This window comes from Anser anser, assembly GCF_964211835.1.
Source record: "Anser anser genome assembly, chromosome: 5".
NCBI lineage: Eukaryota > Metazoa > Chordata > Aves > Anseriformes > Anatidae > Anser > Anser anser.
Window position 1 is genome coordinate 3,523,446 of NC_139725.1, and position 13,961 is coordinate 3,537,406.

Sequence of the window (13,961 nt, forward strand, 5' to 3'; positions counted from 1 at the left end):
TGGATTTCACTTGGTTCGACCTTGGTTAGGAGATAGTCAAATAGGCAAGATGAGTGGATGTCATTTCAAGCAGACTTTTCTTTTGCTGAATATTTGCTCCAGGGTGTTTTTTTTGTGTGTTTTTTTGTTTGTTTGTTTGTTGTTTTTCTTTGCCGTTCTTGGAAGTATGAGAAAGGGAGAAATCCTGGCACTACTAAAAACAAATGTGAAATTCCAGTGAATTCTCTGGGGCCTGAATGTCAATGTCAGCCTTGCTCTGCTAGTCTGAACTCCCAAGACATTTTTACTTGAGAAGTAAAATGCCCATAGCCTTTTGTCAGTTGACTGGTCATTAGACTTTGGTGATACTGACCCTAATTTCTCTGTGGAATTACTGTAAAATATCTGCTTTCCTTTTTCTAGGATAAGAAGTTGATAAAAGCATTGTTTGATGTGTTGGCGCATCCACAAAACTACTTCAAGTACACAGCCCAAGAGTCAAGAGAGATGTTCCCAAGATCCTTCATTCGGCTGCTGCGCTCTAAAGTTTCCAGATTTTTGAGGCCTTACAAATAGCTGACACTGTACTTAAAATACTAACAAGTCATTGGTATGCACAGAGGGGTTATGGTAGGTGGGCCTACTTTCTGTGCTTTACACACTGGCAGAGAGACTCTGGGGAAGCTTGCCAGCTGTGTTCTTGGCAGAGTTTGGCTTTCTTAGCTAATATAAATATTTTGGTGAACAGAATTTTGATTCCTCTCCAGATAATACCTTTTGGGTACCAAGGATACTTCATGGGTCTGTGAATTAGAGACTAACCATAATTTCTGTAACTGAATGGTGCCAAGCAGAAGTTTGTAGAGCTCTACCCTGTTGTTTCATCAGTAACTCTAAAAGTTAATGAGGACAGACAGGCTAAGTGGTGTGGTTTTGGTTGAACTCTGGGCTGCCGTTAATGCATATTACCTCTACAAAGCTGGGATCATGTTCAATCTCACTGAAAATGGGAACAAATTTGATGTCTCTTTTAACTTGTGTTGTAGAGGAAATTCAGAACTAAGATTGAAATGGTTTTAACCCAAGCCAGTGAATCTGAGAATTGCACAACATGTATTTTTTCTTTGAATTATGTGTTGTATGAGGCATATGGATGAATAAGCAAAGGGCTGAATATTGGCTTGAATGCTCTGCATCTGTATCATGCTGTGTTCATGCTAGTGACACCTACTGCTTTAAACGGAATGATAGCAGGGCACCACAGAAATGAAAAGCAGACCCTGACCCACTGGGTGCTTCTATTTCGGGCTGACTGCAAATGCTTCAACAGAACAGATTCTAAGCTAAATCCCAGTGCTCTCTGTGTGCATAGCCCTGGGACAGCATAACATACTGGCTTTTCCAAGTAGTACAAAATTCTGTCCCCTGAGCACCTGCAAGTTGAACATGCAAGCACCATTTCAAATGCAGGCTTTGGATAGATTATGTTCTTGTACATCATGGTTTAAAACTGTATAAGGTTCTTATATGAGCCCCAATCCTCCTATCCCTTACCTTGTTTGAGCACCTTGCAGTGACCATGTTAGGCAGAGAAGGGCTGCTTTCCCTTTCTTGTTGGAGAGAAGTGGATGTGCAAAGATATTGCTCAGACCATAGCCATAGAAGCCATCTACGGTAAAATGCCATTTTAAGATTCCCAGACTCTGGGTCCTTTTCCTCAGGTTGTGTTTCTCATTTGAGGTATGGGTATTCTGAAAGGGAGAACTATGTTGATCAGAATGTTTTTTGTTTTCTTAGTGCTTTTCTGTCCACATTTATGTTACATCACTGTTCTCTGGCCATGCAAACCATTTCCTCAGCATAAGGTATCTTCTGGGCATTGTGTCTTGAAGGGAGATGACCCCAGTCCCACTCCTTTGGAGGTGGACCTGTATGTTTCTGGGTTGGTCCCTGGCAGTGCTCTGAGGGGCCTAGTGGCCCCTGATCTTCTTGTGTGTGTCCCCTCAGGAAAGGTACTGAAGTTTTGCAGTGTAGCCAGGATGAATGCTCCCTCTTTTAGATGTGGGCTTGTATCTCCCTGGGTTTCATTACATTGGTATGTGGTATTTAACTGTTGTATGTGAATAATACCATATCCACAGTGTGACAGACGAAACTCCCATGCAGAACCAGGGTTTGAATCTTTTGCCTGCATTGTTAGGGGCAAATGAGCACTACCAAATACAGCCTTGCTGAACTGTTATGCTGTGAGAGCCCCATTCTGTGGCACATGAGACTGCAGCCTGTCACGTGGTAAGGACACATCTTGATCATGGTGTGATGGAAAGGGACAGTGGCCTTGTGCCACTGACACTGTGTTGCTTTTAGTACTGCCCAGAAGGAATTACCATGGTCTCATGGGAGGAAAAGGGAAATTGCTGCGAAGAGGGAGAGCTGTGTCCTTGCTGGCTGCACTGGCTCTCCTGTCCTGGCTCAGGTGTTGTCTGTGTGTGCCTTTTCCAGGAATGGGACTGCCAGACCTGCAAAAGGGAGAGCAAAAGAGGCTGGGAGATGAGTAGGGAGGCAGGGGGTAGATCAGCAGAAGGGAGGAAAGGAACGCAGGTCTGTGTGCTTTTCTGGCTGCTATGTTTTGTCCTGAGCAGGCTCCCCTGCTGCCCATGCCAGGAGGGAGAACAGCAGCTATCTAGAAGACGGTGTGAGACAGTGTGGTCAGTGAGGAAGATAGCTTCCCCTTGGCTGAAAAGCCCTCTTCTTTACTGTTCAAGGCTTCGCATGCCAGATGCAGTATGTCAGTGAGTTGCAGTGACCCACCAACCATCTCTATATGGTAACAGAACACACTGACATGAGTGAGATGCTGCAGTGCTGCCCTGAGTGCATGGGTGAGTTAGAGGCCTGCTGGTGTGGGGCACAGGAGGAGAGGAATGTGATGTGCCAGCTTCTGGGCACCTTCACCAAGCCCAGCAGCGTGGCTCTGCTGTGGTTTGGGGGCTCTCTGACAAGAGGCACAAGCTAGTTCTTGCTAAATTCCCTCACAAGAAGGCTACAGATCAGTTTCACGTTGCTGAGTGGCATGCAAATCAGAGCGATTGCTTTCAGCAAGGGTTCAAGAAAACAAAACAATGTTTTCAGACTTCTAGATATTGTTCGTTGGTGAAATTGGACTTTCCTGCTCTGCATATGAGCTCTGGGTTTGTTCCACTGCACTTCATCTTGTTAGGTACACTGATGTTTTTGCTCTGCACAGCTGCTCTGGGACTGGTGTCTCACCTCTGGTCCATACAGAGGATCTCAGCTTTGCTTCTTTGTTGCCCCCATGTGCATGGGGCATTTTCTTTGCTGTCTGCGGAAGCTTCAGGCATGTGGAAGGAGAGGAGCATATCAATGTGGTGTATGGTCCAAGACTGAGCAGAAGAACCTGCCCTTTCTTGAGGAAAAATCCTTTTTGTTCCATAGCTGTGTTCATTTTCTACATAAAAAGTAAATGATTTGGAAGCACTTCTGTTACCTAACATTATAAATGAAAATTCTCCCTTTTACTTTAGATCCTGTGTATGCAGTAGAAAGTAGAGAGGGAATTTCTGCTATCTTAAATATTGTGAAGAGTGGTAACTTACAGAATGTTGTAACACTTGGCATTGTAATTTTGTAGCAATGGTAGTGGCTCTGTAGAAATCTGAGTTTCTACTTTCTGTGTGGTTGTAGACATGTTATTTTTTGGCAAGAAATAATTCAAAATGTTTAACCTTATAAAACAGGATTTAACTTTTTGAAATAATTAGCATTAACTGGATGACTTAATGTCACCTACATGAGATATTCATAAGGATCTTTTCTTCATTGTAAATTAATGTAAAATGTTTCAGATTTAGTATTAATAAGAGAAATAAACCAGTGTCCTTTTAGTTGCATGAAAACATTGGGTAATATTTTTAGTTGTCTTTGCTGTGCTAAATAATAGTTTTGTAACAAAATGAAAGGTTGTGCAGCAAGTTATCACATACCAGGTAGACTTTGTATCCTGGGAACATCTGCTTACCATAGCATTCTGTTTTCTGTAGTATATTATTAGCCTGCATCTTTACCCCACAAGTACATGATTCTTTGTGTATTTAGTGGTGCACGTGTTTTTGGCTGGTGTAAGCCCAGAATTATCCTGATATTAATTCTAATAATTATGCTAAAAACAAGTCCTGTACGATGAGCTGGAATCAACTGACCTGTTGTGACTGTCTGTATCGAGACAGAGTAAACTGACTAAAGTAACTCCTCAATATTTTATTACTTTATAGATAAATCTGATTATTTTCTAAAACTTGTTCAAACTTAAAAAAATGTGAAAACCTGTGCTAAAACATAAGTTCCCAGAATATTTTTGACTACACCCTTGTTTCATTAGAGCTTTTCATTAAATTCACTGTTCTTATAATTAAAAAATAGATCATATGAAATTACAAATGACTTGTTCAATAGTAGCTCAATACTATTTTTCTATATTTGTTTGTGATACTACATTGAGATTATTAGTTATACTCAAACTATCCAAATATTTTAGAAAAATAATCCTTATGTCTTCTCATAAATTTGTTCAATTGTTTGTTTGATCCTCAGCTTCCTTTGATCACAGCACAAGGACTGATTATTTTTTTTTTAAATTAATGTAACTATTTGGGTTCATTTGGTGCAGTTTTGGAAGATACAACTATATATTTCAGCTGTTAGCTGTAGGAAGCTGACACCAGTTGAAGTGAAAAGACAGCAAAGTAAATGACATACAAGAATATAGAGGTCATGGTATGATGACTCCAGGCTAATCACAACCAAAACCAGTGTCATTCTGCATGATGTTGTGAATGCTGCCATGTGCTAGGTTGCAGTGATGGCTCAGACAGCCACCAGGGCAGGGAACATTGATATGAACCACCTAGCAAATTCTCAGAACAGTGGAGCTGAAATTCTGACTGGGACCTCTGGATGCTTACATAATGGAAATAAGTGATAATGAAATATAGAGAACAAGATCTGAAGCTTGTTTAAATCCAAGGAATCACAGGAGGTGTGATGCGGGTAAGCAGGAAGGAATGATATTATAATAATCCTTGGGAAGAGAATGTAAGGATAGTGGTCTGCAAATATTTCTGCATTAAATAAACTTGATAAAAAAACATTTGCATTTCTATTTATATAGATGACATCCTGTAAATGCAATAGATGCTGAATGTAAAACCTGTTACGACTTAAATGTACATAGACTTCCTATCTTCCTTTTAATAATGCCCCATTCAAACTTTGCATGTGCAAGGCTGTTGCTAGAGGAGTCAGATGAGTACTTTTAAAGAACCTGAGCCAAACTGAAGGCTGGTACAAGTAAGTTTGTTTCTAGGCATCTCTGGAGCCAGTGTCCTGTAACAGATCTTGCTGCTGCCCATTTAGTTTGAACAATTCTTTTGCTTGTAGGGCAGATTTTTATGCTCTGTTGTGGAGCTCTACTTTCTACAACATATATTCTGCTGTTGCTGTAAAACACCTATGAGTAGTGATACAAATATAGCACCTGTGGGGAAAACGGGAGTTAGTGTTCAGGGGACAGATTCCCCCTTCAGAAGGTAAGTTCATCCAGTTTCTCTCCAAGTCAGTGCAAATTCTGTGTGACTTTCTGTATGTTGCTCTTTTAAGGTGGTTTAGTAAAGTAGTTTAAAAGTGTTCTTAAAAAAAAAAAACAACAAAAAACAAAAAGTTAAACTCTTCCTATTTAAGTATGTATTTGTCACTAAAGCTGTTCTGATTAAACACTGTGAATAGTAATAAAGTTTTTTTGAGGTGTATGTAGCAAAGCCCATTTAGTACACAACATAACAGAATAAGCTAGGAGCACAACCTTGAAATCTTCTACCTTACTGAATGTGTCTACAAATACAGAATTTATTAAGGAAACTCCTTCACACTGGCTGGCTACTATATTTGACCTAACACAACTGAAGCCTGCTTTTTTGCTGGAACGTGTTTCTTCAATAGGCACTGTAGACTTACAGATGTGGATTTTAATTACGTGCCATGAAGTATCCTATCTGTGGTGATTCTGAGGTTCAGGAAATGAGGGCTGCATAGTTTTAAGGTGAGAGAAAGTTACACTAGAAACAGAAATATTCTGAAACAGTCACTTGAGATGCAGTTTGTTGTTTTTTCTTAGATCAAGTATTTCATACTGTACTAAGATCACTATGAATATCCATGAGATGTTTAAGTGTAGTGTACATTTATGCTTGACCAGGTTTAGAGAAAGTTTCATCTGTGCCTTAATCTAATACAGCAGTGGTAGCCTGAACATGTTTGTGCATTCTCTCCCGCTTGCTGCGCTGGAAGAAATGGAACAAAATACTAAACATGGACAGGAGCCTGAGACATGAATTGAATGGAGAATCTTTATCTGGAAATAAATTCAGGAGCTGGAAGAATGTAGAGGTATGTTAAACATACACATACATAGTGTGTGTTCTTGTGTGTGTGTGCAGTGTACATATCCATCTGATGAGAATAAGATGGACGAAACAGCTGTCATGAAAGCAGCACACAAATGCAATTTATGAGAGGGGAAAAAATGAGTGGAAATTTTAAAAAAAAAAAAAAAAAGCAACAAGCTGGTCTGGCTTGCAAACTTGGGAGGAGTGGTTTGCTGTCAAGAGTAGGTGCAGCAGGCTTTATGTGTGGGAGCCCCCCGTGCCCTGTCCTGGCAGCAGGCTGCTGTTTTGGGGTGATGCAGAGAGCCCTGCATGAGTGTGGGCAGGGCTGGCCAGCCCAGAGGGGCTCCCCACAGCCCTGCACTTGGTGCACTTGGCTGCGGGTGCAGGCAAATGTGTGCCTGGGCAAGAATGTGAAAAGCCTCCGAGACAAATATGAGAGCTTTACAAGTGTGTAAAAGGGCACGTGGGGCAGGAAGCAGGCAGCATAGGGCAAGGACATGATGCAGCACTTGCTGCTGGCCAGTGTTGCAGCTGAGGAACATGCTGGCTTGTCCTTGGTGTGCTGGCAGCCCCAAGGGGCTGCTGTAGGACCTGCAAGGCTCTGGGTGTATTATTTTGCAGATTTCTGTATGTAACTATTTCCTGGCCCACAAACAAACTGGAAAGAGTTGGGGTTAAACAAAAGAGCAAACGAAATTTCAGACACACCTTATACTTGCATTTGGGGAGGTACTGAACGTCCTTTAATAATGCACTGTTAGCCGTCAGAGTGGCACAGCAGAGAGCCAGGGAGTTCGCTCTGGATTTACAGCCAGGGTTAGGAGTTGTGACTGCATTGGCACTAGCATCCACCTCACACCCTCTTCGTGACCAGGAGCTACATATGTCCTGTCACCAGCTGAAAGGCCTGTTACAAAATGCCAGCTGTCTGCTGGAGGTGCTGCCTGGAGCAAAATCCAGAACTGCTTGATCTAAATGAGCTAGCCATGAATAGCAGCTTGGGGTAAGACTGGAGATCATGATTTATCTGGGATTTAATGTGGAAATACAGAAAACTGGGAATTTGGACTTTGCCATAAGACAAGCCTGTGTAAGACACAACCCTGCTCATGAATTAGGGTGCTTCTCCCCGCCACCCCCCTGTTAGCTGTGACTGGTGTCATGCTTGGTGTGAGGGGTTGTGTGGAAAAGCAGAGAGGTACCATTTAGTAAAAACAGGATTGGCAGAAAAGTGCTCAGGGGGGCCTGTCTGGCTTACATAGCATAACTACTGTGCCCTGGCTCCCGTAGGTGCTAATTCTCTCAGCAAACTTACAAAAATAAAACCCTGAAAAGGCTCATCCACGCTGAGAACAGCAACTTCATTCAGTGGAAGGAAACTTAGGTGTAGGAACTGTATGCTTAACACTGCAGGCATTGCTGTCTTCCTCGGATAGTCCAGAGAGCTCCCCAGCCAACGCCTGTAGCATTGGGTGGACACGGCAGTTCTGAAATACCTGGCTCTGTGCAGACACACATCCAACCTGACCGTTTGCTCTTGGCCCATAGCTCTCTTGCCTAGCAGGATGTGTTTCTATGTGCAATAATGTAGCAGTAAAATTTGATCCTGATGCAGGTCTGACTTAGGATGCTGTAAGCACGTGCTCTGGCACACCTTCATTTCACAAGCTACAGCCTCATGTCTCCCTCAAACACTTCTATGGGTCCATTCTTGCCTGGCATATTCAGAGAATAAGGAGATTCTTGAGGATTCTGGGGAGCTCTGAGAGTGAGGCATGAGTTGTAGTGACCTGTATGAAGCTGCTGTTCCTGGGGTGCTAGCCTGCTGCGGCACCCTGTGCTATCTATCCTGTTTGTGCCATTCACGCCATGGGAATCAGGGCTGTGCCAGCCCTGTGGACTGTGGTACCATCCACAGTGCTCCCCACGAGATGGCAGCATGTTGCCCGCCCCCCCCCCCCCCCCCCCCCCCAAAAAAAAAGGTAAAACCCATGCTGACAAACAGTGATAAGTCTTGTTTTTGCTGTAGGTGTTCTGTAGCTGAAGCGTGGGGACTTTGTTACTACAGCAGCTCATGGTGTACTTTTGACTTCTTGCACAGATCTGTGAATGCAACAAGGAAAATCATCTTGCTATCTTGGGCTAGCTTTAGCGGCTTCATTGGAATCTAAAATATTATTTCCTTATCCACTGAAAACTCTCTGCAAGTCACATGCTCCTAAGCATGCAATGATGTTCTGAGTAACTAACAGAAGCTTCCAGGTAGCTGCTCTGAGGGCATTGTCACCACTAGCTGGTTCAGATTTTCTTCATTTAGCAGCTCGTTTCCAACCACTGCAACCAGTCAAACTTTCTGGAGAAGAGGGATTGATCTTGTAAGTGAGCTTATATTTTTGCATTATTTCATGTTTTTACAAAATGCAAGTGTGGGGCCTGGAAAGACCCATGCCACTGGGCCAGATATTGCCACTCCTTCAGATTGCGATGGGAGGAGACCCTCTTCTGAACTAACTCTTAGAGCCATTCCTTTCCTTTTCCAAATTACTAGCAAGAAAATGTGCAGGTTGCAAGTTGTTGATTTCCAGGTAGAATAAACCTCAGAGGAAGCTGGAGGAAATAGGCTGTGAATGTGTAAATTCAGTTTGTATTAATTCTGAGAACAGTAAGAGATTCTGGCACTCTGCCTGATCTGGGCAAAACCAAATCCCTCCAGTGACTCAGTTTTTACAGATGTCAGTAATGGACTTTGAGCATTTGTCTTTGGAAATATACAATTGTATGCATAATCAGCTACTGATTTCTTCCCTCTTTTCAGGGGAGGTTGCTCAGTTTGATCACAGCTTGACTTATATTAGTGGTGGGACAGACGATCTTGTGGTGAATGATACCCAAGGTAGGGCAGAAATACTTCATCGCACTGGTGATCAGTAGCAGTGCACATGCTCTTGCTCTCCTAGGGAGCTGGCTTCCTTCGCCGATGCAGCGTGAGCTGAAGTATCTTTCAGTTCGCTAGACTTGAAGGTGGAGATATTTAACCAAACCACAACATGGCAAACACAACCTCTGTGTTAGGAGAGTTACATTGAAGTACTGTTGACGATTCTGTGCATTAGCAAATATTAGCACCGAGTATCCAGTAACATGTCTCACTAAATCTTACCAGTTATGAGCTGCTGCAATTTTGCATGGGCACTGTGGAGGGGGATACAATGGTAGCTCACTTATACTTGCAGCACTTGAGAGTGTAGGAGTCTTGGCTTCATAAAATAAACATAAGAGCGCCACAGAGGTGAGAGATCCTGTGTTTGACTAACACTGTGGTGACCTCCTCTCTAATGCTGATATAAATCGTATTATTATCTTAAATGGATACTGTGAAATATGTTAGGCTCATTTTTTTTTTGTCTTGAAGTTCAAAAATAAAGTTGTTTAGATAAAAATGATGAACTCAGGACTTAAATATTTTTTAACTTCCAGATTATCTTTATTTTGGGTAATAATAAAATTTCTTCCTTTCAGAAATTAAAGCACTAAAATCCAGAGTTCATTGATTTTTGCTCTGTTGGGAAATTAGAGGAATTCCAGGCTTGATAAAGAACCTGTATAAACAAACAACTCCCCCTCCCATCCTCTTCCTCTCTTCTGAAGAAGGGAGTGCAAAGTTGTCTTTGATATGAGCTCCATAAGAAGGTGGAAATACTTGTCAAATGAAATCTCTCTATGAATATTTCTTTAATTAGTAGAGGCAGAAGGGGTTCACAGTCAGTCATTTAAAATGTATAGTAAGAATGTTCCTTGGTGAATTCCACATCGGCATCAGTTGAAATAAGCACCTGTTTTTAGGGCTTTTGCAAAAGAGCTCAGAAAATCTAATTCTGTTTAACTTGCTTATTTTATCACTGGAGATACCCTGTCATTTTTGTCACAATCACCTGGTAAACCGAATATGCCATACAGGAATCTTTTCCTGTATGCAATAATAATAATAAAGCAATACCATTTCAGAGCTGACCTGTACTAGTCCTGTTCCAGAAAGTGATTTAAAAATATATATATATTTTTTTTTTTTTTTTTGCTTGCTTGCTTTTAAATTATGTCCTGAGATTTGTATTATCCAGGAGGCATATTTCACAGATCTTGCCTGAGGAGTTCCCCCTCCCTCTCCCTATGTACTGCATTTTGGGAATGATAGCATCCAAAGCATCTAGAATGAGAATACCTTTGCAGTAGATTTATACTTAGGCAGAGGAAAATTCTCTAGTTGGGAAAAAAAGAAAAAGAGGAGAGCTTTTAAAAGATATGCATAGCTCCTTTCAGGATCAAGCTCCCCTGTGTGTCAGGGAGCTTCCAAATACCCTGTGCTTAACCATGCCTGGACACTTCAGTGCTCATTCTAAACCAGTCGCTCAAAGACAAGACGCTTAAGATCCCTTCCGCTATATAAGCTGCTATGCTTTTCGTATGATATTTCTATTTAAACCTCCTTTATCTACACACATCCACCAGGTCAAGTTTAAACAATGACTTCAGTCCTGTCATTAGCCAGTGAGGGCAGAGTACTGAGTCTGTGGCCTCAAACACTTCCATAGCAACATTTATTTATTTTTTATCTTGGAGTCAGCATGCATTTCAAACCCATGAAGAGACAGGGTTACGGGGAGGATAACCCTAGATATAACCATCTTAGCTAGCAGGAAGCAAGGCACTTTTCAGATCACAATAGCAAATGAATTTGAGGTAGTATTCTCCTGGTTCGTTGTGGTCACCTCCCCATCATGTTAGTTGTTTCTGAGAACAATTTATTAGTTTGGAAAGAAAGGAAGAGGGAGAAAATGACAAACTGTTGTTCCATGTTTGCAGAAATCTATGGGTAAATATTTAAAACTTCTTGCTGCCAAGTTAGAATCAGTTTAGTAAACTACTTCCATGACTGTAGCTAGGCATAGATGCCATTCTGGGGCGTCATGTATCTCCACTAATGTTCAAGGTGTTGACTCAAGGAAAAATTTGGCCAGCTGCCTTATGACTAATTAGCCACACAGATCTAAAAGCAAACACTGATCTAATAAGTTTCCCAGGGTAATGTATACATTAAGCACTGAAAAGGCTTCGCTTCAGTACCATTGCTCTAACAAATATCCCATGAGGTTTTGTGTGCATACTGATATTTTGTGTTCAAAGGAGTGAGTTTTCTCCATGCCGGGAAGGAGTTTTGCCCGGGGAGCCATCTGCTTGAAACCCCCCTTCAGCAAAGTATTTAAGCAGGTGCTTTAACTGCGTTGGTGGTTAGAAATGGATTGCTGTATCAAAGTATTTAGACCAAGAATGGACTCCTTTGTGTCCGCAAAACACTGAAAGATTGCTGGCTGCTAGCATAACTGGGGCTTTGTAGTGGCTGCTGTGCAGACCCTTTGTCCCTCAGGCTGAAGAAAGCGAGAAAACTGCTGACTGGGCAAGGACAATACATGGGGGTGAAAAGAACACCACATCTCTGTTGGAGCAAATTCTGTGCAGTTCCTGCTCTTGCAACAGCTGTTTAGCAGCATCTTAGATACTGGGCTGTTTAGGTGTCAATGGCTAATGACAGGGAAAGCATCTCATGGCTCCCTTGATGTGAGGAGTCCATAGCCCCTTTGTTAGGGGTGGCTGTGAATTCTGTCAAGAAGTCAGCAGAAGCAGACTCAGCAAAATAATGCAGCAGACTTGTGGGGAGGTTAGGTCCAGTCACCCCCGTTAGGTGCAGTCTGAAGCTCTGGTTGTTACAGGGTATTGTCAGGCTTTGCCTTGTCCAGGTGCTCTGCGTGAAGAGACTCTAAATCTGGCTATTGCGTGACATCTCTGGTTGACTCTAGGATGAGCCAGGGAATCTTAAACACATTGCGTGATTGTAAATAAGACCTTCTTTGCAGAACCCATCTGTGAGCCTTTTTCACCTGCAACTGGATATGCCTTTCCCTTCTGACGCTCGCTGCTGCAGGTAGACTGCCTGAGGCTTGAAAGCAGCAGGCTGCAGCACCTGAGAGAGTCACCACAAAAGGTGTTGCTTCATTGTCTTCTGTGCTTTTCCACCCTCCCAGTATTCCTGATGCTGCTGGGGAAAGCTGTTAGGCCTCATATACTCCTATGCCCACAATGGTTGCACAGAGCTGCTCCAGGGCTCTCGCAGCCTGCTTGTGCGACACAGTGTGTCTCCTCCTGGCCCTCGGAGTCAGTGTCTTGTCCTGCCAGACCCTTCGTTTCAGGGAGGCTCCCAGCTGAATCTCAGCGGTTGCTGCCAGACCAAAACAGAGCTTGATGTGAAGTGAAGAAGAGCAGCGCCCTCTTCCTCCCGTGTTTCAGAGCTCTGAAATCTTCAGCAAATCCTCAGCAGCAGTTACATTCCTGTGTGCCCTGGCTCTGCTGCTCCTTGGTCTCTGTGAGTTAGAAAAGGAGAGAGAATATCGTGTTTGTATAATGTGAAATGACTTGCATAGGTTTAGCCTTGACAAGATCCCTCCTATATCTTTAATGACCTGAATATAAAATTTACAGCGTGGAAAGCCCCAGCAGCAGAGGAAGTCATCAGCACACAAGCTGCCTTTTGCAGGGCAGGAGGGGAAGTGAAATCCACTGAGATTTGGGAAGTATGAATAATGTAGTTATGGTTGGCAATTTGAAATATATATGTAGCTTACTTCAAAATAAATATTTGCAGTTCCACTCCAGCATATATGTGGGAGGGTGAGAGCTAGCATGTATTGGTATTTCTTAAAACTAACCATTTTGAAAGTTTTGTGCTGGAATAATCTTATTGCACTGAACAAACAGAGTTTAATGTAATATGTGCCAGGGAGAAGTGTCACCTGCCCTTCTACATCCACCATTTCCTGCCCAGCTGCCCAGGTAGAGTTCCTGAAGAAAGCTGTGCAAGGGAGATTAAGGGAGAGAAAGAGAGGAGAATGTCCGTTGGCTTGAAAGCTGCAGGTGAGGAAAGTTCTCTTGTGTTTTCAGCTCCATGAAAAACTTTGAAAGACACACTAGCCGTACCTGCATCCAACCTTTTGATAAAAGGCAATTTTTAAGTCTCCAAATTATTCCAGTCATTTGTCTGAAAGTGCTAGAGCTGACCATTATATAGACTGCATTATTGGACAGAATAATTTATTTTTCTACAGTAATTATTGTGGCTTCATTTTCTTGAGCCCTCCACAGTCTGTCTTCTGGAAGTTGTTTCCTGTAGAGTTTTGTCTTTGTCCTGGGTTATATTATTATTATTTTTTTTTTCTGGGACTCATGTCTGTTTTTCTGTTGCTGTTGAATTATAGAGCTTTATCTGTTTCTTATTCTGAGTTTTCTGGGGCATCTCTGCATCTCTTCAGGATATGTTGGCAAGTACTAAAAATCACTTTTTAAGATAAGATGAGAAATCAGAAAAAAAAAAGGGGGGGGGGGGGGACACCAGGATTGACTGACCCACTTCCCACTTTGCTGATTTGCTCTTTGTTTTTCATTGAGAGAGGAGATGAAATGAGGGTGTAAACA

General features: G+C 42.3%; 2 protein-coding genes across 9 annotated transcripts in view; both read left to right on the forward strand.

Annotated features, from left to right (window-relative positions):
• Positions 1-3,896, forward strand: part of SCUBE2 (signal peptide, CUB domain and EGF like domain containing 2) — a 42,969-nt gene extending 39,073 nt beyond the window's left edge. For all 8 annotated transcript variants that reach the window (XM_083839938.1, XM_083839945.1, XM_083839943.1 and 5 more), the window contains one exon: positions 403-3,896. In XM_083839938.1, coding sequence (XP_083696064.1) covers positions 403-555 — 153 coding nt within the window. In that variant the 3' untranslated portion in view covers positions 556-3,896. The remainder of the gene's footprint in view (positions 1-402) is intronic.
• A 135-nt stretch (positions 3,897-4,031) lies between these two features.
• NRIP3 (nuclear receptor interacting protein 3) overlaps positions 4,032-13,961 on the forward strand; it is a 30,176-nt gene continuing 20,246 nt past the window's right edge. Inside the window, exon 1 of the mRNA XM_083840020.1 lies at positions 4,032-6,441. Coding sequence (XP_083696146.1) covers positions 6,364-6,441 — 78 coding nt within the window. The 5' untranslated portion in view covers positions 4,032-6,363. The remainder of the gene's footprint in view (positions 6,442-13,961) is intronic.